The 27,762-nt window shown below is 68.5% G+C and overlaps 1 protein-coding gene across 1 annotated transcript; it reads left to right on the top strand.

The window, feature by feature from the left end:
- Window positions 1-27,762, top strand: GPC1 (glypican 1). The gene is made up of 9 exons (XM_069603696.1): window positions 1-667; window positions 20,762-20,920; window positions 22,663-23,054; window positions 23,601-23,766; window positions 24,452-24,582; window positions 24,664-24,783; window positions 24,871-25,004; window positions 25,337-25,512; window positions 26,086-27,762. The coding sequence occupies exons 1-9, from the start codon at window positions 502-504 to the stop codon at window positions 26,319-26,321; spliced, it is 1,680 nt and encodes a 559-aa protein (XP_069459797.1). The 5' UTR covers window positions 1-501; the 3' UTR covers window positions 26,322-27,762.

Genomic DNA, 27,762 nt, shown 5'->3' with positions numbered 1-27,762 from the left:
GGCGGGGGAAGCCCTGCCTCAGCGCCCCCGCCGCCGCCCCCGCAGGTGGTGTCGCCGCCCCGGGCGCTGGGTGTGGGGGGCCCGCCCTGGGGACCCCGGACGCGGCCCCGCGCTCTGCGCCACCCCGCTCTCCTCCAGCTGTTGGCAGATCCGCGCGAGCCGGGCAGCTCCCCGCCCCAGGCCCGGGAGCCGGAGGGCCGCCCCGCGCGCCTGGGATCGCGCCCCCGCGCCGCGCCCCGCCCCGCGCGCCCCGCCCCGCCCCTCGCCCCGCCGCCCAGGGGCCGGGCCCGGACTGCGCGCTCGCCTGCCGCGCTCTGGGGCCGCCCGAGCCAGCGGCCGGACCTCGCGCCCCGCGCGCCCCGCGCCCCGCCGGCTTTTGTTGTCTCCGCCTCCCAGGCCGCCGGCGCCTCCGGACCGCCAGCCGAGTGCGCGGGGACCTTGGTTCTGCCCTTCGCGGGCGGGGGCTGCGCGGGCCCGGCCGGGGGCGCCGCCGGCACCGCCATGGAGCTCCGGGCCCGAGGCTGGTGGCTGCTGTACGCGGCCGCCGTGCTGGTCGCCTGCGCCCGCGGGGACCCTGCCAGCAAGAGTCGGAGCTGCGGGGAAGTGCGCCAGATCTACGGGGCCAAGGGCTTCAGCCTGAACGATGTGCCCCAGGCGGAGATCTCGGGTGAGTGACCCGCGCGCCCGGAGCGCCGCTGCGCCCCCTCCTCTCTCCCGCCCTGCGCCCCCGCGCCCCGCGCCGCCCGCCCTCCGCCCGGGTCTCCTCCACTCCGCCCTGCCTTCCCCGGCCGCCGACGCGCACACACTGGCCCCTTCCCCGCGGAGCTGTCCTCGCCGCGCAGCCAACGGGGCGCTCTCCGACCCGGCGAGTCCTCCAGGGCAGCTTGGGCTGAGCCGCTGAGTCGGCTGTGGGGGCGCAGAAGACCGCGGCCGTGGGCTCCGGACTCCCCCGGGGCCGTGCGGTCCTTCCCCGGAGGCTCCTGGGGTCGGCCCGCGGATTCCCGGGGGTGCCCAGCAGAGACATCCTCGGGGCCCCGGCGAGGCAGGGAGCGAGCTGTGCGCTTGGGGAGGGGCGAGGGCCGGGGCGGACGGGCGCGACCTCGGCCAGCGGGAGCGGAACGCCGCCTCGCAGGGACTCCTGCCTGGGGAGCTTGTGCTCGCCTGGCGCTCCGGGCCGCCTCCGGCGGGGAGTCCAGCTGCAGGTGGTCGGCGCCTTGGATCCCGCCCAGGGGCCGTGCCGTTTCTTTGTAAGAGCAGCGCCGTCGCAGGCGGCCTGGGCCGTGCAGCTGCCCGCAGTCCTGCACACCCTCCTGCGGGCCTCGGAGGAGCTGTAGGGACCGGAGCGGGGGTGAGGGGGAGCGCGGAGTCTGCGGAGCTCGCAGACACTCCCCCCACCCCCAGGCTCCTTCCTCAAGCTGCAAACGTGTCCAGAGCTGCACCGGGCGTGCACGGCGGTGCAGGGTTCCCGGGACCGGGGTGGAGGGGGGCGGCCGGGAGCAGAGTTCCAGGCTCCTGCCCTGGGGACGCCTCCCAAGCCAGGGCGGGGGGTGGCGGGGTGGGGAGCGGGGAGAGACCACACTAAAGTTGTCACACGGGGGACGGGGAAGGACCGCAGCCACAGGAATTCTGAATGAGAGGGGAGAGTGAGGACTGCGTCCATGGCCGGGCCTGGCTGGGGAACGGGAGGTGGGGGGCAGCCAGGCCCTTGACCCCTGCCCCCAGGAGGGCAGAACCCACAGAACACTGCCTGGGCTCCTTGACAGCCCCCTGCCCGGGGCTCTGGAGATTCCCCCCTCTCAAGTCCCCCAGGCAGGCCTTCCCGTGCTTCTGCTGACAGAGACCTGCCATTGATCGTCAGAGCTGCCTCCTCCCTTGGAGGGGCAATTTTCGTGGGTGCGTCTGGGCACTCGGGACCAGCACAAGACCCCCTGCACAGTCGGTTCAGGCTCTCCCCTGACCCTGACCCATGCTAGGGCCGGAGGCCTGGAAATGCTTGACCTTTTGGGTGAATCCCCGAGCCCCAGGGTCTCCCAGCCCCAGCCTCTGCTGGCACCCCCCAAGACCCCTGGACTCCACAGCCCCCCCTCAGAAGCCCACTCCCACGCGGCCTTTATGTCCTTGGGGGCTGTCCTACTCTCGATCGCACCCACAGGCCTCTGTCCCAGTTAGGCCGAGACACAGGGTGGCAGGGTTTGGGCAGCCGCCAAGGGCTGGGAGCGCGGTGGGCAGGCTAGGGAAGGCAAGGCGGGTTGGCGGCCAGGCCTCCTTGGACTGCAGGGTGCAGGCGCTTCAGGGCCCGGGACCGGCAAAGCGCGCTGCTGTGCGTGTGATGGGGGACTTTGCAACTGGGGAGCGTGGTGCCAGCCGCAGCTCCGGGTGCCGCCCTCACGGGGCCTCCCTGCCTGGACTCCCTGTGACTCCTCCGCCCCAGCTCCCGGGGGTCCTGTGGCTGCACCCCGCCCCCCTGAGTGCCCCGCAGGGCCCAGGCACCGAGAGGAGTGCCAGCGCCACGTGGGGTGAAGGAAGCAGGGTGACCTCCCAAGGCAGCGGCCGGCCCTGTACGCTCCTCCTGCTCGGCAGCTTGGTGCAGCTCCGCGGGCCGGGCGCCCCCTGGTGGCCGCTTGGCGGCACGACGGTCTCCTGGAGCCGGGCCTTCCGTGTTGAGTCTTGAGGGCCGGTGGGTGCCTGGGGATCCCGCGGGGGTGGGCGCCTGAGTTGGCTGGTGGGGTGGAGGCTCCGTGTTTCCCAGGACTGGAGGGGAGGGAGGACGGCCCTGGGCCTGTGGGTGACCTTTCCAGCCTCCACCTCCCCAGGGGTAGAAACTCCGTGGGCTCAGGAAAGAGGGGCCGTCAGAGCACGAGGGGCTTCTGTTTGTGATGTGTGTAGTTTTTTGGATGGACAGCCAGGCTCAGCCAGGGTGAGGAGGGCAGCCATCCCATTTTACAGGGGGGCCTCCCCCCAGCCAGAGCCCTGCGTAGAAAGTGAGAGGGAGCCGCCCCTCAGCCTCAGTCCGCCTGCAACGGCTGGGAAAAGCCCAGCCCCAGGCTGCATCTGTCACAGGACATGCACACACCCATACATGCATGCACACACACATGCGCACGCGCGTGTATACATGTGATGCACACGTGCACACCTGCGCACCCGTGCACACATACACGTGCAAACACGCACACATGTGCTCACACACATGCACACATACGGGTGTACAGGTGCCTGTGGTCTCTCGGCCTTCACCTAGGGGCTTGCTCCCGGGGCACCTGCTGGCTCTCCTGACCCTTTGATGCCACGGTTCATCATGGCCTCTCTGACCCTTCACTAGGGTCCTGGGGGCAGAGGCGCATCTGTCTGTTCTGTTCTCTGCGGCAGCCGCAGAACCTCGCCCAGTTCCTGGCACGGAGTCGGTTCTCAGTCCACACCCACACACGTCCCACTTTATGCCCGGCCACGGTGGGGGCCGTGGGAGGCGGAGGGCCGGGCCGAGGAGGAAGGACCTGGCTGTCCGGCTTTGGGGTTGGAGGTTGGAGGGGAGCCCGGCACTGTCAGCTGCTCCTCGGCTCTGGGACCCCAGCTGGCCAGGGGCCCCCAGCAGGGGCCACCACTCAGGCCTCCCAGCAGAAACCATTGCTTCACTGTGCCACCTGCCCAAGGCTGTCGCTCGGCCACAGTCAGCGGGCCTCGCACAGACCGCCTGGTGCCCAGCCCAGCCGCAGACCAGACAGTGCTCATCCCGCCCTGTTGAGAGGGCAGAGACCCAGGGGGTCCCCAGGTGGTCTCCAGCCTCCTCTGAGCCGCTGCTCTGGCTCCTCACCCCTGGAGCCGCTGCGGTTTCATCATCCCCAGCCTGAGGACAAGGCTGGAGGGCGGGGGAAGAAGGGTGGGGACCCAGGGGAGCCAGGAGCCGACAGGCCACTGCGTGATGCAACGGCCTGGGCCCCCGCTGGAGCCCCGGCACGCCGCCGCGCTTCCCGGAGGGGCAGGGCGTCCTCCCTGGGCCTGGGCACAAAGGCCAGCCCTGTTGCGGCGCCCGCCCACCGCCACCTGGGCTCTCCCAGCCCCTGTTTCTCCACATGTGACAACGGACACAGTCAGGACCCCCCCGAAAGCCGCGGAGGGAAAGCACGCTGGCCCTGTGCGCTCTGGGGGCTGCTTCCAGCCCTGGAGCCCACTCGGGCCCTTCCAGCAGTGCTGTCTAGCAGGTGGAAGCGCCGTCCTGCCCCGGACTCAGGGGTCACTCCCCAGGACCATCTGCCGGGTGCAGGGGATAGGGGGTCTGGACCTGACTCGGGGGTCACTCCCCAGGACTGTCTGGAGGGTGCAGGGGGTTGGGGGCTCTGGACCTGACTCAGGGGTCACTCCCCAGGACTGTCTAGCGGGTGCAGGGGGTGGGGGGGTCTGGACCTGACTCGGGGGTCACTCCCTGGCACTGTCCAGTGGGACGGGGGGTCTGGACCTGACTCGGGGGTCACTCCCTGGCACTGTCCAGTTGGGCGGGAGGGTCTGGACCTGACTCAGGGGTCACTCCCCAGGACTGTCTGGCGGGTGCAAGGGGTGGGGTGCCTGGACCTGACTCGGGGGTCACTCCCCAGGACTGTCTGGCGGGTGCAGGGGATGGGGTGCCTGGACCTGACTCGGGGGTCACTCCCCGGGACCGTCCGGCGAGTGCAGTGGTGGGGGCCTGGACCTGACTCGGGTGAGTACCCGAGGCCAAGAAGCCCCGCCGCTTCTCCAGCTCCACACTCACCCACTGGGCACTCAGGTCCAGAGCCCAGTGTGCTGACCCCCGGGCCCGTGGCACTAATGGCTGAGCAGTGCTGGGCTCTGGGCTTCTGGACGCCTCACGTCACCCCAGCCTGGAGGGCTGCCAGCTGCCCTCTCCGCAGCTCCCCTGGTCCCAGCCCCCCTCTCAGACCAGAAGCCTCTGCACTGACCCCTCCCGGGGGCCTCCGTGCCCCTCCCTCACTGGGCTGACGGCGGCCCGGCCTTGCCCACAGGTGCACCCCTGGCCAGTCCCGGCACCTGTCCAGGGAAGGCCCACCGCCCCTGCCCTGCTCAGGAGAGCTCCTCCAGGGGCGTGACCCTTGGTGTGCCCCCACGGGCAGCACGGCTGTGACCCTCGGGGCAGGCCTGGAGTGTCCCCGGCACCATAGCAAGCCAGGTTCCCCGGCAGTCACGGGGATGTCCTGTCCAGGGTGGGTGACTCCGGAGGGCTGGCCAGAGGTCTCAGTAAACTGGCCCCGTGCTGGCCCCAGTTAGGAACAGCGTGAGCCTGAGGTGGACAGGCCTCCTGGCAGAGGGGCTGGGGCACGCTGGCCCGGCGGCAGGCGGACCCCGGAGCTGGGGAGGGGAGCACAGAGTGGGTGTGGGCTCACTGGGCCTCTGCTCGGCCCCCTAGAGACACAGGCATGGGTGTCCGCCCGGCCCGGCCAGGGGGACAGGCCTCGCCAGGTCAGGTCGGGTCCCGGCCAGGACTCGCCCCCTGGAGAGAGGCCGGCCGGCTCTCCCCGAGGCCTCAGCTTATTTCTGAAACATTTCAGACCAGGGCTCAGGACCAGGCCCGTGCCTGGTGCCTGCCCTGACCACGTCCAGCCACCAGGCTAGTCCTGTGGGGCCAGGCCCCTGCCCACGTTCGGGTGGAGCTCCAATGCAGGGCCACCCACCCTGTGCCGGCTGGCGGCCTTCTCATCGCGTGCGTCTAGGAACAGGCCTGGGCAGGAGCCCCGAGCTGCCTGCAGCCTCTGGGCAGGGCTGATTCGGGCGGGGTGGGGGCCGCGGCTGTCCGCTGTCTCCCCCGTGGGGTGGGGGGTGCTGGCCTGTCCTCCCTGCCGTGGCCTCTGCCCTGGGGGTGCAGCCGGACCTCCCACTCTCCTGACTTCCTGCTCCAGCCTCGGGTGCGGGGGCACCCCGGGTGTGAGGGGTGTGGGCCTGCTCTGCTGGCAGGAAGCGTGAGAGCCTGGGCAGGTCGGGGAGCCCCTGCGGGACCAGGCCAGCCCCAGCCCAGCCCGCGTCTGCCTGTGGCCTCGGCGTCGGTTCCCACTGTCCTGGCACACACACGTCCTCCCGCAGGCTGGACCCCGGCCCACCCGAACCAGCGTCCCTCGGGGGCGTGGTTCCCGGCGTCCCGAGGGCCCCCACCCCGCTCTGGGGGCTCTCTGCCCCCCAGGGTGCTCCCCAGACCGGACAGCCTCAGCAGTGAGGTCTCTGGGCACTGGCTGCATGGTGCTAAGCTGGGCTGGGCACTGGGACCCAGGCACGAAGCCGCTTCCCCGGGGCTGCCCATGGAGATGCCCCAGGCTAGGCGGCTCCATGGCAGGGGCTGTGGTCTTGCAGTGCGGGAGCTGGCAGTCCGAGATCTCCGTGGTTCCTCCCAAGACCACACAGGGTCTCTGCTTCGTCTTTACAAGGCCTGTGCCAGCCTGTGTCTGGATTCCACCTTATGGAAATAAGGACACCAGTCCTATCAAGTTAGGAGGAGAGCAGTTACATCTGCTGGAGAAGGCAGTGGCACCCCACTCCAGTGGGCTGCAGTCCATAGGGTCGTGAAGAGTCAGACACGACTAAGCGACTTCACTTTCACTTTTCACTTTAATGCATTGGAGAAGGAAATGGCAACCCACTCCAGTGTTCTTGCCTGGAGAATCCCAGGGACGGGGGAGCCTGGTGGGCTGCCGTCTATGGCGTCGCACAGAGTCGGACATAGCTGAAGTGACTGAGCAGCAGCAGCAGCAGCAGTTACGTCTGCAAAGACCCCACACTCAAACAAGACCCCATCCTCAGGTCCAAGGGTTTGATGTGTGGACTAGGGACAAGGTTCAGTCAAGGTCAGGGGCGCTTCCCATCCAGTGAGCAGGGCTCCTGGGCTCTGGGTGTTCCCTGGGAGGTGGGGGACTCCCTGGGCCAGGGCCTCAGTGCAGCTGTGGGGCCTCAGTGCAGCCCTGAACGTCTCCATTGGAATCGGGTAGGGGAGAGGGAGCAGGGTCCTCTGCCTCTGACCTTCCGGACCTGCTGAGGCGTCTCCCTGGTGGCAGGGACCACCGAGAACTTAGTGGTCAGTGAGGGCCCGTCGTGAGGACCTCCACAGTAGGCAGGGCCACCAGGCTGGGACCATCGTGACTCAGTGGCGCTGGTTTGCGTGGACAGGCTTGGTTTCCCCGCCGATGCGTGGGAGGCCCTGGGAGGGGATACAGCGTGCGGGGCTGGAGTGAGTGTGTAGGGGGCGGGGCAGGAGTGAGTGGGGGGTGGGGGGCGGGAGTAAGTCGGGCGGGGCGGGAGTGTGCGGGGGGCGGGGACTGGCTCCTGGCTCCGGAGGACCCAGGCTGCTCCTTTGTGCTGAAAGATCCCGGGTTCTGGAGGCTTGGCCGGGTGACAGGACAGCCTCGGGGGCTCCCCCACGCGCTGTCCCCCCACCCCGCCCCGTCTCAGCCTCACAGAGGCCCAGAGCCCCGCCCACCGCCCCCGCCACGGCTGGAAGGAGGGGCCCTGGGCGGCTAGCAGGGACGGCCAGAGCCCTGGGAGGCTGTGCTGTGCCAGGCCCCCGGCCCCACAGGTGGACGGGGTGAGCACAGCCAGGCCTGAGCCGAGGGGTGGACAGGGCCGGAGCTGGCCACACAGGAGGCCCTGCGGAAGCACCGGCTCTGGGCCCTGCCTTCTGCAGCCCGTCTACCCACCGGGTGCCCACGGGCCAGGCCAGGCCCGGGTTCGTAGCCCTGCTTCCTTCCTCCACTCCCTGGCCTTTGCCCGGCCCTTGCCCGGCAGCCAGTCCTGCCCAGCCTTCCAGAGCTGGCAGGTTAGGGGGCTTGTAGGGCAGGCCGAGTGCCACCTGGTCCAACCACTTAGTGGGTCAGGGGGGAAACTGGGTCCCAGCGAGAGGTCCCCACTGCTCAGGGCCCTGTCCCTGGAGTGGCTGCTCCCCTGTGGCCTCCCTGCCCTGGCCTCGCTGTGCCCCCGGTGCGTGGTGTGGGCACCGACGGGGTGCCCAAGAAGGGAGCAAGTCAGGGGTGGGTCCATCACGGGGCGCTGGGGGGCGTCTGTGTGGCTCTGTCCATGGGCGCTGGGCACGTGTTCCAGGTTGCGGGGCGTGGTCAGTCAGAGGATGGAGCTGGGGGTGAGGTCACAGAGCCCCTCGCACCCACCCTGGCAGACTCCAAGGACCGACTTCTCCAAGGCTGGGGGGCAGGTGGCCAGTCCCAGGTGGGGCCAGGGCCAGCAGAGGAGCGGGGCCCATGAGACCCCCAAGTGGACCCGGGCCACAGGACAGCCTCCTGAAGTCAGAGCTGGTCCTGCTGACGGCGCCTGAGGTTTGAGCCCCACCCACCAGGAAGTTCTGGCAAGAGGCGAGGACCCTCACCCTCCCACCCATCCATCCTTCACCGCTCTGCACACACCCGTAAGCCACGGACCCCCTCCACGGGGTCAGGGTCTAGTGAGCTGGGGTTGCGAGGCCCCCCAACCCCCACAGTCCAGGGCCCAGCCATCAGCGGCTGTACCCTGCACCTGTGTGCCCAGCTATTGGCCTGGGGCGCGTGTGACCACAGTCACACCCTCAGTTAGCCCAGCGGCCTGAGGGGTAGGTCAGCACGTCTCCCTCCCACGTGGGCAGCCAGCCCTGGACAAGTGCCCCTGCACCTCCCCAGGGGCGACATTCCTTGGGCTCACTGTCAGCCCAGGAGCCTGTGGCGGCCTACGCACACCTTGGGGCGCCTTCCCCAGCACCGAGGACACTGTCTGACCCTGGCAGTGGCCGGCCAGGCCCATCCCTGTGTCTAAGCACACCCTGGGCACCCAGGGCCGCCTGCAGCGCTCCGGGCCCCTGTGCTGAGCCACGTGCTGCATCTGTGTGGCCTGGAGCGATGGGGCTCCGGGTGCCCATCCAGGCTCTGGGCCGCGGGGAGTGCCTCCCGCCACCTGTGACCGCCCACAGACCCCCCGGGACACGGTTACGCCCCCTGCCATAGGGCTGGCTCAGGCGTTCACGCCCGCCTCCCGTTGGCTGCAGAGTTTGGGACGCACTGGACCCACAGTCGTATTTTAGAGGCTCTTACGATGTTTAGCCCCACCATCCCCAACCCCCTCCCTTGGCCTGGCAGTGGCTGTCCCCAGGGCACTCAGGCACCATGGCAACCTCTCTTCAAGTGACCTAACACCCAGGTGACCTCCCTGTCACTGTGTATTTGGTGGCTGGGGGGACACTGGGGCAGCTGCGGGTCAGATGCACAGCTGACCGCCCTCCCCCAGGGTAAAGCGGTGTCCCCAGCCAGGAGCAGTTCCCTCGGGCCATGTGTGGTCATCACAGTGTGCAGGGCAGGGGACAGGGAGACCAGGGGCCCCGTGGAGTGCAGGTCACTCCTAAACAGGTCAAGGGGTGGCTTCCAGAAACACTGGTCGCACCTCACGGGAAGCACTTGAACCACAGCTCTAGACAGGATGCAGTCAGCGGCCAGGGGAGCCGAGCGGAGGGGGCAGCCCACTGCCTGGGGCCAGGACAGGCTTCCGGGCTGGGGTGGGTTCAGCTCTAGAAAGACCGGCGACTGCGGTGGACAGACTCAGGTATGATGGCAGGTCATTTGAGGCTGGGGTCCTTAACCAGGGTGCCCGGGGGAAGCCCAGGCTTAGGAATCCAGGAGTTCACGGACTCGACTGAGAAAGACAGTACAGTCTCTTTTTCTTGCCTGGAGAATCCCATGGACAGAGACAGTCCTTCTTTGCTCACCTTTAGCCAGAATTTAGCGCTTCTTGTCATTATGAACAAGGTGGCGATGGCATTCTGGAGTCCGGGGCTCGCTCACCGTGGACTGCTGGGTCCCCTGCCCCTTTGCATCTGGAGTCTGGGGCTCGCTCACCATGGACTGCTGGGTCCCCTGTCCCTTTGCGTCTGGAGTCCGGGGCTCGCTCACCGCGGACTGCTGGGTCCCCCTGCCCCTTTACTTCTCGAGCAGATGTCTCCAGGTGCCGCTTCCACTCATGCAGCTTCGAATTCCTGGTGGGTGTCAGCCAGCTCGCAGGCACCACCTTGCTTGCCCGTTTATCACATTTCAACAAGTCACGTCACCACACCTGCGGCTTTCTTCACTACCCCCTGCATAGTCTTTTCTTTCCTAAGTGTTATTCTGAGAAAGGGTCTGCGGGCGTCAGTGGACAGTCAAGGGCACAGAGGAAGGAGGCCTCTGCGTGGTGGGCTGGACCCTCAGGTGGGTCCTGGCGGGGCCCTGTCTGTTACAGGACAGCCTGTGGGCCAGGGTTGGGGGTGTGGGGCACACAGATCAGTCCAGTCCTTTGGAGAGTCCTTGAGCTCCTACTGCGTGCCCGGCACTGTCCTTGGTGCTGAAACGCAGCCACAGTGCTCTCTCTGCAGGCAGTGGGCGGCTGTCAGAGGTCTCACGTGAGCTGCAGCTCTGCCGGCCGTGGCGAGCACGTGTTACTTTTGTAAGTTACAAGTAGAGAGAACCTGTGCAGGGTTAGATGGATACATGTGGTGCACAAGCCTCACAGCTGGCAAAGAGCCCGCGTGCCAGTGCAGGAGACATGAGGCCCAGGCGCGATCCCCGGGGGGGAAGCTCCCCTGGAGGAGGGCACGGCAACCCACTCCAGTGTTCTTGCCTGGAGAAGCCCATGGACAGAGGAGCCTGGCAGGCTGTGGTCCATGGGGTCGCACAGAGTCGGACATGACTGAGCGACTTAGCATGCACGTGTGGGGTACCATCATATACGCCCCCCCACCTTAACTGTAAGCAAAGACCCGCGCTGCACGACCACTCTCGCTGAGAGCCTGGTCTTCCTGCCCTGCCCTCCCTGGGGACTTGAGATGCTCGTGCGGCCACAGCTCCCCTCCCAGCCCGAGGGCCCTGCGCTGTCCGTGCAGGACTCTTGCCCTGGGTGGGCCGCCCACCCCCAGCTGTTCCTGGTTCACGGAGCCCAGCCCCCAGCCCCTCTGCTATCTGGAGTTTCCAGCTGGAGGCCAGGGGTCGTGGGTGCACTTGGCGTGCAGGGTCAGAGACGGAGGAGGAAGATCCTGAGGCTGGGCACCCAGAGGGGAACACAGAGGACCGCTCTGAGGAGGGTGGGTGCTGCCCACAGGGCTCCGAAGGAGGCAGCCTGCCGGGCTAGTGGGCAAGCCCCTCTCCTGGCCCAGTGGCCATTCCCAGTGGCCGATGTCTTAGGAAAGACGTGGGGCCGTAGCAGAGGCTAAAACCTGGCTGCCCGGACCCAGCCATCCTGCCAGGGTTCAAGCCCAGCTCCACGCTCAAATGCTGTGTGACCTTGAGCCATTACTGAACCTTTCTGAGCCTCAGAATGCCTCTCTGTATAACGGGGATGGTAGCAGCACCTGCCGCGTGGAGTGGCTGTGAGACTGGGTTCTCGTGTGGCACGCACAGCACAGGGCAGCCAGGGTGCACATGTGTCTTGGGGGCGTCACGTCAGGGTGCACCTGTTGGAGAGGCAGGCCCAGCCTGTGTCCAGAGGCAGGGAGACTGACTCCTGGGGGTGAGGCAGGTCGGCCTACCCCGGCCGGCCTCGGGGCCCTGCTGGGGGTCAGCAGGGCGTGGGCTGGAGGCGGGAGACTGCCTGCCGGGGGTCAGTGGGGTGCAGGCGGGAGGCGGGTCTCCCCGTCGCCGCCCCCACATCCTGGGCGCCGCCATCTCTCGGTGTCTCTGCTCCCACTTGGCTGGTCCAGAGAAGCTGGGAATTTTAAGAAGCGGCAGCTCTGGGACCCCCAGGAGGAGCAGCCCACATTGTAGAGGATCCCTCCCGCCCCACCGCTCTCCCGCCAAGCCCAGGGCCAGCCAGGAGGGCTCCTGGTGCAACCTTGAGGGCGGCAGCTGGCTTTCAGAAAGGGGGCCAGCAGAGTCTCAGAGGGCGCTGCAGAGAGACGGGAGGCGGTGGGGAGAGGTGCCCACATGGACCTTGCTCATGGTCAGCCCGCGGCCAGCCTCAGGCCCTGGCGGCCCACGTCAGAGGAGGCCTGTCCTTGCCCAGCTCACTGGAGCCGACCCCTCACAGTCCCTTTGGCCCTTTTGGGGGATGGGGTTGTCTGCCCCAGGAATCCGGGCGGCCCCAGGCGGGGCCATCCTACCTCTGCCTGGTGGACGTGGCTGGACAGAGTGGGGACTGAGACACCGGGTGCCTGGGGGTCCAGATTCCCTGCCGACCTGGAGACCATCTCTGACAGATGATTCAGCTTGACCGTCCCTGAGGAGCTGAGCTGGAGAAGTCAGGAAGCAGGCGGGTCCCACCTTCCCACCTGCCCCCAGGACCCAGAGGAGGCCAGGGTCCCACCTCTGGGGAGCCGGGCAAGCAGCAAGTGCTGAGCTCAGTTGACTGCCCAGGGCTGGGAGCCCTGTGCGTGTCAGCTTGTGGGGGCCCTTTCCAGTGGCTGTCCTGGCCTCAGTCCCTCCTGGGTGCGGGTGGGGTGGCTGCTGGCGCTGCACGCTCCTGCCGGTGTCCTGGGTCACTGAAGGAATGGTGCAGCCAGCGGGGTGGCCAGGCCTGTGTCTGGTGAGGCCCACTCTGCCCTCATCTTCCAGGAGGCTGGTGGGCCCCTGGGTGCCAGGGACATTCATCTCCTCCCCTTCAGTGAAGACAGGGAGGCCTGCGGGCCAGTAGAAGGAGGCAGCGTTAGGCAGCAGGTCTGAGCCATCGATGGAGTCTCAGACCCCTCCAGCCTCAGTCTTCTCATCTGTAAGATGGGGATAATTGTATTTTCCTGTTGACAGAGACGGTGAGGCCCATCATTCTCCAAGGAGTCTGGGGGCTGTGGGAGGGTAGGCCCCCTCTGACGCCCACCTCCCTGCTTCTGCTGCTCGGCTGGGCGGGGTCTGGGGGCTCCAGAAATGAGTACGCACGTGTGCACACCCACAGGTGGTGGGAAGCATGGGTGACGCAGTCAGGCTTCTCCCCACACCCCGCAGAGGACTGCCAGGTTTAGCAAATAAAACTACTGGAGGCCTGTTTAATAAATTGGTATTTTCAGGTAGTTAATCATTTGAGGGTATGTATTTTGAATATTTAAATTTCAAATAAATAACAGATGTGTTCTTAGGATAAACATCTCCAGATATGTAGTACAGGTATGTCCCAGATATCGGGGAGGGGGCTTTGCGTGCATTTTTGTGGTGAAATATACATAATAAAGTTTCCCACCGTGACGATTTTAAGTGTACGTCCGGTGGCACTGTGGGCACCGACGCTTGTGCAGCTGACCCCACCACCCATTTGCAGAGCTTCCATCTTCCCCCTGCTCTGTACCCACTGAACACCCACCCCCTCAGTCCCTGCTCATCCCCATGCCGCTTCTGTCTCTAGGGGCCGTCACTGAAGCGGCGTCCTAAGTGTTTGTCGTTTTGAGCCTGGGTTTCAGGCTCCCCATCTTGTTTTTGGGGCTGATCCACACTGAGGTGTGCCGGCGCTCGGTGACTCCCTAAGGCTGCGTGGCGCCTGCCCCCTCGTCTGGCTGGGCCCCCATTTGACCTTCCGCCTAAAGCTGCTCTGCACGGGGGTGGACAAAATTGCATTCAGGTCCTTGCTGGCAGTGCTTTGGGGCCAGATACTTTCGTTCCGGAAAATAATGCACCGTTGATCTGAAATGCACATGTAGCTGTGTCCTGACCATATCTGTGCCCCACCCCAATTGTGCCTTCAGGGCTGGGCTCGGAAGCGCCCATGCGCGGCAGGGAGGTGGGCAATGCTGTGCCTGGAGGTGCTGCCTGGGTGGCGATGCTGAATCTGCACCGGGGAGGGGAGGCACCCCACCTGCTCCTGCCCGGGGCCCTCCAGGCGGGCGGGCCACGGGTGACCGGCTCGGTGGCAGAGCGTGTCGGCTCCTGCCTCGGCCTCCTCCCTCCTACTCAGGAATTCCCCTGGGACTGGAATTAAGGGCGGCCTTGCGCTGGGAGAGGCGGGGAGGCCTGGGTCCTTCCGGGTCCTGTGCAGCAGTCCGGGCTGAGTGCCCTGGGCCCGTGGCTCGAGCTCCCTGAGTGGCTCTGACAGGAAGAACCGGAGGGGACAGTCATGAGCGTGAAAGGACCCTCGGACCATGCAGGCCCCCAGTGCGCGCTGCACCTCGTCGAGGGGTGGCAGGGCCCCTGGAGGAATGAGGGGGTCCTCGTGGGTGGTAGAAGCGCCCCGCCACGCCCCTCGCATCAGCAGGGAGCACCTGCTCTGGGGAGGGGTCAGGTCAGGGCGGGTGCTGGCTTTCCAGCGGAGGTGGAGGCCCGAGGCTGCAGGTTTGCGGCTGCGCTGGTGCCCAGCCCCATCTCCCGGAATGCTGGCACGGCCCAGAGAGTCTCTCTTTGGACACAGGTACCTGAGCACCAGGTCCACCTTGGGCATGGGCAGAGCGGCCCCTACCGGCAGGCCCAGCAGCTCTCCGGCTGCCAGGCAGGGTGGCCAGACAGGAAGCCCCCACCGAGACCACTCACGCTCCGAGAGGTCAGAGGCTGGGCAGGCGCTTTGGCCCAGAGGAACCTGGAAGGCTTCCTGGATGAAGGGCTAGACGAATGGGTCTTGAAAGAAAAAGTAGGGCAAAGGGGAGGGTATGTGCGACCTGGGGGCTGGGGGAAGCAGCAGGTCAGACGGGGCGCCAGCAGGGGCGCTGTGACCTTGGGCTTGGCTGCCAGGTTTCCTGGGGAGCGGCTGGGTTGAGGGGGTTGGTGAGCAGCTGAACCCATTTGTCCGCTCCGTCTTCATCACTGGGCGTGGCCGGGGACAACTCCTGTCCCTGAAGGCCCTGCAGTGGCACCGGGGTCTGCTGTGTTCTGGCCAAGCCAGGGGGCTGTGTCCACCACCTTTCCGGGGTCGACAGGCCAGCGTGGGGCCTTTGTGAGGAACCTGCTGAGAGCTCCCTGGGACTGCAGCCCCCGCTTCTGCTATTCTAGAATATCCTGGGCAGACGCAGCAGAGGGGGCGGCACCGGTCCATCTCCTGGGCTGCTCCCAGCCCAGAGGTTGGGTGGTCAGGCAAGGGAGATGGGAGAGCCATACGGAGCTCGTGTTCCCGGGGCCTCCTGTCAGGGACGGGTCTGCAGCGTCTGGAGTGAGCGCCCTCCGCAGCCTGGCCTGGGCCGAAGATGAGTGAGCTGCACAGAGCTTGCCCTGGTGGGCGAGGCTTCCGAGGGACACCTCACTCCCAGGCCCCGAAAGGACGCCCCCCCCCCCCCGCCCTACAGCAGGGCCTGGGCTCACGGGCAGAGCAGACACCCCTTAATCCTCAGTTTATTCTGAGGCCTCAGTGTGAGCTGTGGACCCTGAAGCACTGTGGGAAGGCCAGTGGGAAGGGGGCCTGGCCCCTCAGCCAGAGCTGGGTCCAGGCCCACATCCAGGGGGGCCTACCGCCTCACCAGGGCAGCCTCCAAGGCCAGTGCCCACTGGCAGGGTGGCCTGCTCAGGGGTCTCCGAGCAGAAAGCAGGCCGCAGGGAGCAGCCTTGTGAGCTGCCTGGGGGAGCACCCTTGCTCCGGACCTTGGGTGCTATGGGCTGCCTTCGAGAGGCTACTCTGCTGAGAGCTGCCTGTCCAGCAGGTCTCTGTGCAGGCCAGCCCAGGGGGGTCCCTGGCGTGCGGCGCTGCAGGGAACGGGGCCTTGGTGGGCAGGCCCTGCAGTGGGTCTGGCTTGTGCTGTGGCAGCGGGGACCAGGGCTGGGGCTGCAGGGAGTGGCGGGGACGGGGGAGAGCCAGCCAGGGTAACCGCCTAGGCGTGTGGGAGGGGGGCCCAGGAGGAGGTGGGGACTGGGCCGGAGCAGGGGGTGGCCAGGCGGGGGGCCTTATATTTCGCAGGGGAAGCAGACAGGACGCTAGGATGCAGACCGGAATCGCCGACTCAAGACTAGGGGCGGGTAGAGTGCGAGTGGCTGATGGTGGCCTTTGAGCGCCCAGCGTAGGGCTCTAGTCGTTGTCATGGGGAGAGGGGGCTTGCTGGCGGGGGGCTGCCATGCTCCTTGGGGAGCGAGCTGGCGCCCCCCCCCCCCTCCACCTCGCATCCCCATGCCTGGAGGAGCCCCGTGGGGCAAGAGCCAGGCGGAGGCCCGGGCTTCGGGAAGCTCTGGGGCTGAGTGAGGCCGCTGCGGCTTCCGGGGGAAGGGGGCGGTGCGGCGCGCGGCGGGGCGGGGGCTGCGGGAGGAGGCGGCGCCGCGCGGGGAGCCGCGGTCCCGGACCGTGCGCGCCCGTGCTGCGCGGCGCTGCGCGGGGCGGCGGCCGCCAGTGCGTCTCACTCTGCCGCGCTTCCGCTCGGCCGCCTCTCCCGGGTGGACCCCAGACCTCCACGCACCAGCGCCCGGAGTCGCACGCCGCCTGCCGGGACCGCCGCCGCCGAAAAGGGGGTTCGGGCTAAGCCCGGGGGCTGGCATCCAAGCGCGGGGACCCGCCGGCGCCCTGCACCGTCTCCTTCTCCGTCGCCCGCCTCCCTCCGGACTTCCATCCCCGGGCGCGTCACCCCCACCCTTCCTACTGGTCCTCCTCGCCGCTCACTCCGCTGCCTCCATCACCGTCGCCCAGACCCCACCTTCAGTCCGGCCTACCCCACCTTCGCCCCCAGCGCAAGCCCCTCGCCGTCTCCGTGTGCGCCCCATCGGGCCCCGTCCTCACCGCGCCCATCCGTCCCCCAACTTCGCCCCGTTCCCACGGCCCTCCCCGCTGCCTCCTCGCCACCCCTCCCGGCTCCTGCCGCAGCCCCCTCCTGCAGCAAGCCCCCCTTCCTCCTCCATCAGGCCCGTTTCCCTCGCCTTCGCTCTCCGTAGCCCCCGTGCGCGCCCCGCCTGCCGCCCCCAGCCAGGCCCGCCTCGCCCACTGCGGCAAGCCCCTTCCCCGCCAATCGCAGCGCCCCCGGCCCCCCTCTTGCAGCGCGGCCCCCCTCCCCTCGGCGCTGCCGCGCCCACTGCGCCAGCGCCCGCTCCTCGCTGCGCCAGGAGCGCCGCCGCCTCTCCAGACCGCGCCGGCTGCGGCTCCGCGCGTGCGGCCCTCTGTCCCTGGCCGGCGGCCGCTGAAGCCCTGGCGCTCGGCCTTTGTCCCGCCGCCCGCGCTACCGCCCCGCGGCAGCGGCGTCCCGGACGGGCCGGAGGCACGGACCCCTCCCGCCCGGCGCCGGGGTGTCGCACACCCCTGGGTTTCGGGTTCCCGCCGGTGACGGAGGCGCGGCGGCGGCGGCTGCGGGCCGGCTCGGTGATGCTGGCAGGTGGCCGGAATGGTGGAGGGGCTTGGGGCCGGCGGTGAGGTGCTCCGAGGGGGATAGGGGAGCGGGGCGGGGGCGGTTGCGGGGTCTGTTGCCGCGTTAGGAACCGGGGAGGGTGGCGGTTGAAAAGCGCTGTCCGCGGTGGGTCTGTGGCTGGCCCCCGGGTGGACCCCAGCCCTCAGGGCTGACCCTGCCGCAGGCGGAAGCCAGGGACAGACGCCTCTCCAGTGGGAGGTGGGGCGGGGTGAGGAGATGCAAAAAGGCGGCCTGGGGCTACCATGGTGGGCAGTGCCCAGGGGACCCGGGGTGGCTTGTCCGGTGTTTCCCCACCACGTCCAGGCTGGTGGACGTGCCCCGGGGGGTCCTGCAGCCCATCGGAGCAGGAGTGGGCACGGACAGTCGTCCAGAGAAGGGTCTGCAGCTCCGGGAAAGGCTCTGCCCACCCCGCCCCTCTGCAGGAGGCCCGCGGGGTCCAGGGCAGAGTGGAAGGGCGGGGTGGCCAGGGCCCCTCCCTGCTCTTCAGCCCCAGCCTCCCCTCTGGTGTTTGGGGGCCCCAGTGCCCGGAGCTGCCCGCATAACTGTGTTCCGAGGGGTCTGGGGAGGCTGGCTGTCCCACTGAATCAGCCAGCACATCCTGGAGGTGGCTGGGGGAGCTGGTGCCTAGCACCCGATCGTGCCTTCAGACGCTGGTGCTGCAGGCGGTCTGCGTGCTCCCGTGTGAGGCGCAGAAGCTTCTGGAAAGACGGGCTTGGCCTGGCGCCATCTTCCCGCTGCAGTCTCCTTGGGAGGGCTCCCAGGCACCAGTCAGGACTGCTGGGCTGGGCTGGCACAGATACACGCTCTGTCCAGCCTAGGAGGTGAGGACCACCGCTGGCATGGGGTCTTGGGCTCCAGTGCTGGGGTCACAGAGCTGGTGGGGGTGAGGAGGGCTGTGGGCGTGTGCACAGGTGGCAGGAGGCGTGAGCCTCAAAGACGTCTGAGCCGTAGTGATGGGACCTAGCACCAAGGAGTCTGGGGGCACTCTGGGAGGTCAGAATATGGGGGGGCGGCTACGTAGTCTGCTTGCTGTCAGCAAGGGGAGGACCTGCTGTGGGGTCAGGAAGCGAGTGTGGGTGTTTCAACCTGGGGAGGGCAGCGGGGGCACTCGGAAACGTGGGGGTGGGGCACAGAGGTGAGGGAGAAAACCCAGCATGAAACGGTCCTCCCCTCTCACACCCCCCAAAAACCTGGATCGTGAAAGGAGGTGTCACAAAGAGGAAAGGGAGAATTCTAGAAGGATCTAGGTGGCTGTCGAAGGAGCAGCAGCTGCTGAGAAAAACAGGAGGGGCCGTTGTGGATTAGCCTGGAGTGTGGGGTCAGTGCAGGTGGGAGGGGTCAGCGGGCAGAGGGGGCAAGCTGATGCCTTCCACTGGGGATGGGAGGGGGTCGGAAGGGGGAAAGCGGTGATGAGAGGGGTGGACTGGGCAGCTCTAAGGTGGACGGGAAGCCAGCCGCACCCCCACCTGGCCCAAGGACCCCTCCCCACCCTCCAGCCGTTTAGCCGAGGTGGGGTTTGGGGATGGAGATTTGAAATGATGGGAAGAGAATTGCATCCGTCTGCCTTGCACACCTCCAGGGACCCGGAGCTCATGCCCTCCTCACACCGGCAGACCCCCCCGCCCCCCCCCATTTGGCCAAGATGGGGGAGCAGGCCTGCTGTGCAGGAAGGCGCCCTGCAGAGTCTGCCCTCTGCCCGGCAGGTGTCCCAACCCACAGGTGACGCCGGGGCACGGGCCCTGACCACCGGCCACCACGTCCGCCCCGCAGCGGCTCAGGGCGCCTCGGCCCAGCCCGCCCGGGGCCCCAGGCCGGCGCCCAGGCTCTGGCTCCGTGTCTTCACTCCCGTGTGTGTCCACCGAGGGAGGGAGGGACGGGGGCTGTGCTGGGGCGGCCGGGAGAGCGCAGGCGCCCGGGCGGCTGGACGAGGTGGCAGGGCAGAGGCCAGGGCCGGCAGCTCCCTCCCAGCTGTGGGCGGTGCCCAGGAGCCCCTCCAAGCCCACCCAGAGGGGCCTTCCCGTGTGTCCTGGATCAGGGGTCGGGGGAGGGGTCGGGTTCACCAGGGGATTAGGAAGGTTGGGGAGGGAGACAGCCTTGCCAGCCTGGGACACCGCCCCCAAAACCCACCCCATGGCGCAAGTGCTTAGGTGCTGGCAGCTTGCAGCCCCCTGCCCACCCACCACTGCCTGGCCCCTGCCGCCCGCCCCCAGCTCACCCCCCACGGGGCTGGTGGTCACAGGCAGCAGGGGAGGCGTGCTCCTGGCTCATCGTTGGCAGGGAGGCTCAGGCCCGTCTGACTGGGTGCACAGCCTCCGGCACCCGGGAGACGGCCAGTCTCTGCCAGCTGGCCTCAAGGAGACCCCAGGCTCACTGTCCTGCACCCTCCCCACCCCACCCCCGCTGTGAAGGGCCAGGCCAAGGTCACAGTCAGCAACAGCCAAGAGGAGGAGGAATCGGGTGCCTCCTCTGGTTCCAGCCCCCCTGCCGGGTGGTGCCTGCTCACCCCCACCCCACTCCTGCCCCAGAAGCTCTGCTGGTCAGACCAGGTGCCCAGGCCCCCGACCCCAGCCCCACATGGCCTCCATCCAGGCCGGACTCCTGAGACCCCTCCACTCTGCCCACCCCAGGCCGGCACAGGAGGGATTCTCCTCTTGCACTGCTCAGACAGGAACGGTGGCCTGTGCGGGGTGGACCATGGCAGGCTGGGAGCCGGGGGAGGGCTGAGGCAGCTCAGTGGGTGTGGGGCCTGAAATCGGGCAGCCTGAGCTGCTTGGCCCTTCACTGTGTAACTTTGGACACGAAACCTAACCTCAGCCAGCCTGTTTCCTGGTCTGCAAAGTGGGTTCACAGCACCCACTCAAAACCCGGACCGGCACATTTTGAAAGGTGTGCCCTGCACCACAGGGGCCACCGGGCCAGCCTCAGTGCTGCCCTGGCGCTGCCGCGAGCTGAGCCACCGGGAGCCAGGGCGTGGGCAGCAGCAGGGGGCGGTGGGGGCCCCGAGGGGCCTCCGTGTGTCCTGCTGAGCGGGGCGGGGCTCACAGCAGGGCCCCATTGCACGTGCTTGTGCTTCCCGCTTGTCCTGACGAGAGGCCCCTGCCGCTGGCCAGCCCAGAGCTGTGGGTGCGCAGCCCCCCAGCCTGCAGGGCTGCCCGCCCTTGGTGGGCCGGCGCCCCGAGGTGCTGTGGCGGAGGCTGGGGCTGTCCTGCCCCTCAGGGGTCCTCGTCCCCCTGCCCTCAGCCTGGACACAGGGGAGGGCTGCCAGCAGTCCTGGACGCCCCTCGCCCTCCTCCAGGAACCTGGATTCTGGCGGGGCCCCCCGCACCCACAGGCCCTGCGGCCTCTGTGCCGAGTTCAGGAGTTGAGCTGAGCTGCTCCGGGCGCCTGGGACACCTCTTCACGTGGATGGGGGCAGGGAGGGGGGCTGGGAGCGGCACCCCACACCCCTGCCCTGGCTCTCAGCCTTCCCGGGCCTGCCTCCCCCAGGCGGGCCCCCACCCCCGCTGTGCCCCCTCCCGGGGCCAGCCCCCCCCACCCCCTGCTCTCCCTCACGCCAGCCCCTCCCCACAGGCGAGCATCTGCGAATCTGCCCCCAGGGCTACACCTGCTGCACGAGCGAGATGGAGGGGAACCTGGCCAACCGCAGCCGTGCTGAGCTGGAGACAGCGCTCCTGGAGGGCAGCCGGGCGCTGCAAGCCACGCTGGCCGCCCAGCAGCGGGGCTTTGACGGTGAGCAGGCTCGGGGGCCGCAGACACTCTTGGCAGGGGTGGGCCAGAGCAGGGCGTTAGCAGATAGCCTGCAGGCCTCTTCATCTGCTCAAGGAGCCAGCATGTCTGTCCCGTCAGCCCTCCAGAGGGGATCCTCCGCCTTCAGGTGGCTCCCCGGCACCCAGAGCTCTCCCAGCGTCTGCCAGGGACTGGCCTGAGGCGGGCCATCAGGCTCTGGAGCCGGGAGCTCTGCGTGAGGACCACAGGGCTCAGCGAGCGGGGGGCCCATGGCGTGGTCCCGGTGTCTCCGGGGCAGCCGTGTGTGGGTCAGCGGTTCCCTCCAGGCTTGGCCGTCACGTCTGGGCCCAGAGCGAGGAGTGGTGGGACCACTTGGTGACATTACAGTGGGCCCCTCGGAGGGGGCGGCGGCAGGGGCCCCCGGAAGCAACTGAGCTGCTGTCAGAGCCTGCACGTCACCCACTCAGGACACTCATCTGAGTTAAAAGCGGTTCTTCACCCGCTTCCAGTCCCACCTGGGCCCCCCACCCCTCTGCGTGCCACCTCCCACCCCAGCCCCACCTGCACCTGGTCCGGCCACCCTAGGTCTCCCCAGCAGCCCTCCCCAGGCTGCCTGGCGCAGGGGGCCCTGGTCTGAAGCACTCCAGGCCCTGAGCCCAGCGGGCCCACGCTGGCTGTGTTCCAGGACACAGCTCTCAGGCCGCAGCCGCCAGGGCCGTCATCTCCTGAGGATGGGGGGTGGGGCAGGGGGCCGGGCGTGGGCATGGTGGCCCCACGACCACCCTGTGTGCTGCTGGGCTGGTCGTGAGCTGCAGACAGCCTGTCTGGAGGCCGGGCTACAGCCCCCACCCAGCCAGGGCTGCGCCAGGGTCTCCTGCCCAAGGCCCTGGGTGGGGCGGGTGTGGGCACTGGTCTGGGGGCCACAAGCCTGACATCTCCACAGCCTTAGAGCAGAGCTGAGCTGGCGTGGACACCCGAGGGTGGGCCTGGGTGGGGAGAGGTGCCCACAGCTTGTGAGGATGCATCTGCGTGGGTGGGCGGTGTGCCCTGTCCCCTGTAGTCTCCCTGCTGAGAGGAGGATGATGTGGGGGCCCCGGTTCTCAGCACATAGGACAGAAGCATTTTCCCCAAACCCCCAACACTCACCCCGCACCTCCACAGCCCTGTCTGGACTCTGGACATGTCCTGAGGGCTGCAGGGGGCCCTCTCCAGACCACCTGGCAGGTCAGCTTCCAGAACCAGACGGAGCACCGCGTAGAGAGGGGGGAGGGCAGGAAGCCCAGGAGAGCCCCAGAGACTGCGGGGTGGAGGAGGGACAGACACACACAGTGGGGGACTCAAGACTCCCCAGGATGGGGGGCTGGCTGGGTGACAGTGGAGGGAGGAAGGAGAGCTGCTGGGAAGGAGAGCAGGTGAGGGGCGCCCAGGGCCCTCCCCCTGTGGGTCCCACCCCAACTCTGCACCTTCCTGCCCTCGGAAGCAGTCCCTTGTAGGTGCTCGCGTGGGGCTCAGGTCAGAAATAGACGCTGGACACTGCAGTCCCCAGGCCAGGAGGGCGAGTGCTCAGGACGCCATGGGGGCCGGCATCCAGGGCCCCCACAGGTTCTGATGGCTCAGAGCACCGGGGGTGCGGGGGGGGGGGGGTCACCGGCGGAGCCCGCAGGAGTGCTGGTCAGGGCTGCCGCAGCACGTGGGGTGGGCAGGGGGCCCCGGAAGGCCTCACGCCCACCTCCCCCCGCGCCCAGATCACTTCCAGCGCCTGTTGAACGACTCAGAGCGCGCGCTGCAGGAGGCCTTCCCGGGCGCCTTTGGAGAGCTGTACACGCAGAATGCCAAGGCCTTCCGCGACCTGTACGCCGAGCTGCACCTCTACTACGGCGGCGCCAACCTGCACCTGCAGGAGACGCTGGCCGAGTTCTGGGCGCGCCTGCTCGAGCGCCTCTTCCGGCAGCTGCACCCGCAGCTGCTGCTGCCTGACGACTACCTGGACTGCCTGGGCAAGCAGGCCGAGCCGCTGCGGCCCTTCGGCGAGGCCCCCCGCGAGCTGCGCCTGCGCGCCACCCGCACCTTCGTGGCGGCGCGCGCCTTCGTGCAGGGCCTGGGCGTGGCCGGCGACGTGGTGCGCAAGGTGGCCAAGGTGCGCGCCGCGGCCCCGCCCCTGCCCGAGGGAGCGTTGTGGGACCCGGGTGGTCGGAGCGGGAAGGGGAGGGGCCTGGGACTGGACGCCCCGGGGGCTCCGGGGGTCGGGTGGACCGGGCGTGAGAGGGCTGCTGGCTCCTAGGCGGAGCGGCAGAGTGAGGTGTCCGGCGGGGCAGGGCATAGGCGCCAGACCCCTACGGGGCTGGGCAGGACCCACCTCTCCACCCCCGCCTCCCCAGCGAGGGCCCTCAGTAAGTCGCCCCGGCCTCGGTGCCCTCGTCTGACGGCGGGCAGTGTTCCCGCTTCCCTGGGGAGGTTTCGTGACCGCAGTGTTCCCGGCGGAGTCCCAGCAAGGCGACCGGCCTGGTTGGACTGAGTGCGCCCCGCCCCCGCCCCTGCCGGGCCGCAGGCCTGCTTGGTCGTCTGGGAAGACGCAGGGCCCCAGAAAAGGCCCCGCCACGGTGGGGCAGACCTCGGCACCCTGACTCCTGCCGGGGGTGATCGCGTGCTGTGGCTCCGGGGTGAGACTGCCTTGGCCCTGCAGGTGCCCCTGAGCCCCGAGTGCTCGCGGGCCGTCATGAAGCTGGTGTACTGCGCCCACTGCCTGGGGGTGCCCGGCGCCCGGCCCTGCCCCGACTACTGCCGCAACGTGCTCAAGGGCTGCCTAGCCAACCAGGCCGACCTGGACGCCGAGTGGAGGAACCTTCTGGGTGAGCCCCCACTGCCGCGACTGCCCTCAGGGGCCTGGCCCCCAGAGCGGGTGGTCCCCGAGGCTGGGGGGCAGGGTTCCCTCTGAGTCTCCCAAAGGAAGGTGCCATGGCCAGCTGCCCGGAGGGCGCCCTGAGGGCCAGGTTCCTGTCCTTGCCCACTGAGCGAGCACGCCGAGGTGTACACGTGAGACGCACGCAGGGCGACCCACGCCTGAATTACCGTGGGCGTTGCTGCCAGGGGGTGAGCCAGCTGGCATGTGCAGACTTGAGGTGGGTCTCCAGACACACGCGCCAACATGCCTGCAATTGCGTGTGCATCTGCTCGTGTGAGGTGAGCCAGCACGCATCCGTATCGACCCCCGTGGTGACACAGACCAGCACACATACACACCGAAACACACACTAACGTGGACGTGTGATGGCGTGAGGCAAACGTCGTGAGACGTGAGGCGACATGTGCACACATTGGGCCAGGTGTGCATGTATGTGCCGACGGGTGTAAGCTTAGACACGTGCTCAGCCTATACACACATGCCAGCCCACACAGGAGCTCACGTGTAGGTGGGTTGGCCTGCAGTGAGCAGACACACAGAAATACTGCGGGCTGACATGCCTGTGCGTAGCACAGCCATGGACCAGCGTTCGGCCATGCAAAGTACCCCGTGTTTCTGTTCACGCTGGCCAGACTCCATGGTGCTCATCACGGACAAGTTCTGGGGCCCGTCGGGTGCGGAGAGTGTCATCGGCGGCGTGCACTACTGGCTGGCAGAGGCCGTCAACGCCCTCCAGGACAACAGTGACACACTCACGGCCAAGGTGCGGCGGGGGGGGGAGCAGGGGGCAGGGGGGGCCCGGATGCGGCCTCGCGCCCGTCAGGACCCCTGCGTGCTCCCCTAGGTCATCCAGGGCTGTGGGAACCCCAAGGTGAACCCCCAGGGCCCTGGCCCCAAGGAGAAGTGGCCCCGGGGCAAGCTGGTGCTGCAGGAGAGGCCGCCCGCCGGCACACTGCAGAAGCTGGTGAGTGGCCTCTGCTGGGCGGGCCCAGGGTGGAGAGGGCAGGGCAGGCTGGGGGGGGGCGTCTGGTGGCCTGACCACTGCCCGCAGGTCTCCGAAGCCAAGGCACAGCTCCGAGACGCTCAAGACTTCTGGATCAGCCTCCCGGGGACGCTGTGCAGCGAGAAGCTGGCCATGAGCTCAGCCAGTGACGAGCGCTGCTGGAATGGGATGGCCAAGGGCCGGTGAGTGTCCCGCCGTTCTGGCCCCTCAGCTTGTCCGTGGCCCCGGGTGTGTCGTGCCCTGCACCAAGTCTGATGTGGGACACCCCGCGGGACCCAGAGCCGGGACAAGGGCCAGGTCCCCACCGCGCACACGCGCTCAGTGCTTCCACGCTCTGCTGCAGGGGCCTGTGTGTGCTCCTGGCAGCCCTTGAAGGCCTCGGGAGATGGGGAGGGGGGTCTCGGACTTGCCACTACCCTGACTGGAGGAGCGAGGGCTGGATGGGTGTTGCTGGGGCCAGGCCCCTTTGTGGGGAGCAGGACAGTGACCCAGGGCTTGTCTTTCTGGTCTCCAGGTACCTCCCCGAGGTGATGGGTGATGGCCTGGCCAATCAGATCAACAACCCCGAGGTGGAGGTGGACATCACCAAGCCGGACATGACCATCCGCCAGCAGATCATGCAGCTGAAGATCATGACCAACCGCCTGCGCGGCGCCTACAGCGGCAACGACCTGGACTTCCAGGACGCCAGTGAGGGCGGGCAGGGGGTCGGCAACGATCTGGGCCTCCAGGACGCCAGTGAGGGCGGGCGGGGGGTGGGCAACGACCTGGGCCTCCAGGACGTCAGTGAGGGTGGGCAGGGGCGTGGGCAGGGGGGTGGGCAACGACCTGGGCCTCCAGGACGCCAGTGAGGGTGGGCAGGGGGGTGGGCAGGGGGTGGGCAACGACCTGGGCTTCCAGGATGCCAGTGAGGGCGGGCGGGGGAGTAGACAACGACCTGGGCCTCCAGGACGCCAGTGAGGGCACCCGGGGTGGGGGTGCCAGGGAGCCCCAGCTGGGAAAGGGTGCAGGGTCGGGGGAGGCCCTAGATAGGGAAAGGTGGGCGGGGGGCCCCCACCCCGGGGCCCAGGTGGCTCTGAAGGCCCGGCTGCTGCCCAACTGTGGTCCCGGTCCCCCACCCTGTTTCCAGGACGGCTGTGAGCCAGCCAGCACGTCCGCCCAGCCTCGGCAGGCTCCAGGAACTGCCGTCCCCAGCGCGGGAGGCCCAGGCAGAGGGTCGCGGCCCTCAGGGTCCCCTAGAACCTCCTCCCCTCTCCTCCCCAGGTGACGATGGCAGCGGCTCAGGCAGCGGCGAGGGCTGCCCGGACGAAGTGTGCGGCCGGAAGGTCGGCAGGAAGAGCGCCAGCTCGCGGACGCCGCTGACGCATGCCCTCCCGGGGCTGTCGGAGCGAGAAGGCCAGCAGACCTCGGCCGCGGCCCGCCCCCTGCCCCACACCAGCCCCTTGCTGCTCCTGGGGCTCGCCCTGGCCCTTCCAGCAGCCGCTCCCCGGGGGCGGTAACTGCCTCAGCACCCGGGACCGTGGCCAAGGACTGACTTTGCCAAAACCCGCAGCAGACGATATTTAACTCCCTGGGCCGGGAGGCCCCGAAGCAGGACAGGAGGGGTCGCTGAGGGACCCGGCTTGTGACTGTGCTGGGGGCAGGGTGGGGGGCTTCGCCCAGCCCCCCGAGCTTTTACTTTTGTACGGGGCCCTCAGGTCAGCCGGGGACGGTGTGCCCCAAAAGCCATGCGTTTCAGAGACCTCGAGGTGCCGCTGGCCGTCTCTCCCCCCAATCCCTGCGGCACCGGGGCGAGTGAGGAGGCCGCCTGACCGGTGTCCGGCTAAGTGCGGGCTGTGCCCTCCTCCCCCGCCACCGAACACCTGGGGCTCAGGTGTCTGAAAGCCACGCCCAGTCCTCAGGCCCAAGAACCCCCCAGAGGGTGTCAGGGTTCCCACCAGCGGGCGAGCGGGGCCTTTGGGATTATGCATGAGCCCTGACCCCACCCCCAGGACCCCGTGGGGGCCCCCTCTCAGCAAGAGCACTGGGCTGCCCTCCTGGCTGCCCGCACGGGGACCTCCAGAGACGCCGCCTGCCCCCGCCCTTCCCCACCCCCACCCAGACCAGGGCCACGTCCCAGCTCAGGACGATGTGGACCAGGGCCACAGCCGACCCCTGGCCACGGGGATGCTGGGTGGCTGGGGAAATCTGAGCTCAGGGCCAGTGAGACCCGGCGCCCACACCAAGGGCCTTCCCTTCCCTGACCTTGCCGGCCGCAGGCCAGGGCGCTCGACAGTTAAGGGCTTTCCTAGCCGCACCTCCTCAACAGGCCCCTCCCGCCCTTCTAACCCAGAGCTGCCTTCTCAGCCCCTCCCCGGAAGCTTCTGAGGGTCCCAGGTGACCTTCCACGGCCGGGGTTTCTGCAGGCTCCTCCGCGAGCCGAGGCCCGCCCTCCGAAGCCCCATCCACTGCAGGGTCTGGGGAGGGGCCGCTCCCTGCCAGAGAGGGCTCAGGCAGGGCAGGGTGGTCTTAGGGGTCGGGGATGCTGAGCCACGTAGCCACGCCAACCTCCTGACCAGCCCCTGGGCCCGGAGAAGGCTGCTTCCTGCCGCTTTGCTTTTTCTCACCGGGTGGAGGGCTTCCGGGCTCTGGGACACGCGGGGTCCGGGGCTGCTCACACAAACACGCCAACCCTATCAGAACCTTGTGCCAGGGCGGGGTCAGGCCAGGGCCTCCCTGCCTGCAGGTGTGGGCCAGCTGGACTCTCGGCCCGGGGCAGCATCGCCGTGTGCCCAGACGGCCACCCCAGCCCGCCCTCGGCCCGCCCTCCCTTCGTCTCTGGACGGGGCGGCCCTGTGTGGTCAGTGGCCGGGCCGGCTGTGTCTTGGGCCGCATGGCGCCCGCAGGTGACCTGTGTGCTTCGAGCCCTCGTGTGAATAAAAGGCTGGAGGCCGCGCGTCA

Source organism: Ovis canadensis, chromosome 1 (assembly GCF_042477335.2).
Source record: "Ovis canadensis isolate MfBH-ARS-UI-01 breed Bighorn chromosome 1, ARS-UI_OviCan_v2, whole genome shotgun sequence".
In the NCBI taxonomy this organism is placed as follows: Eukaryota; Metazoa; Chordata; class Mammalia; order Artiodactyla; family Bovidae; genus Ovis; species Ovis canadensis.
Note: the sequence above shows the minus strand (reverse complement) of the source record. Positions and strands in the feature narration are given on the sequence as shown.

Bases quoted from the DNA above. Each gene is read 5' to 3' on its own strand.
- GPC1 (XM_069603696.1), top strand. From the start codon at position 502: ATGGAGCTCCGGGCCCGAGGCTGGTGGCTGCTGTACGCGGCCGCCGTG. The intron at 24,583-24,663 runs GTGCGGCGGGGG...GTGCTCCCCTAG, and splicing joins GTGACACACTCACGGCCAAG to GTCATCCAGGGCTGTGGGAA. The intron at 25,005-25,336 runs GTGAGTGTCCCG...TCTGGTCTCCAG, and splicing joins AATGGGATGGCCAAGGGCCG to GTACCTCCCCGAGGTGATGG.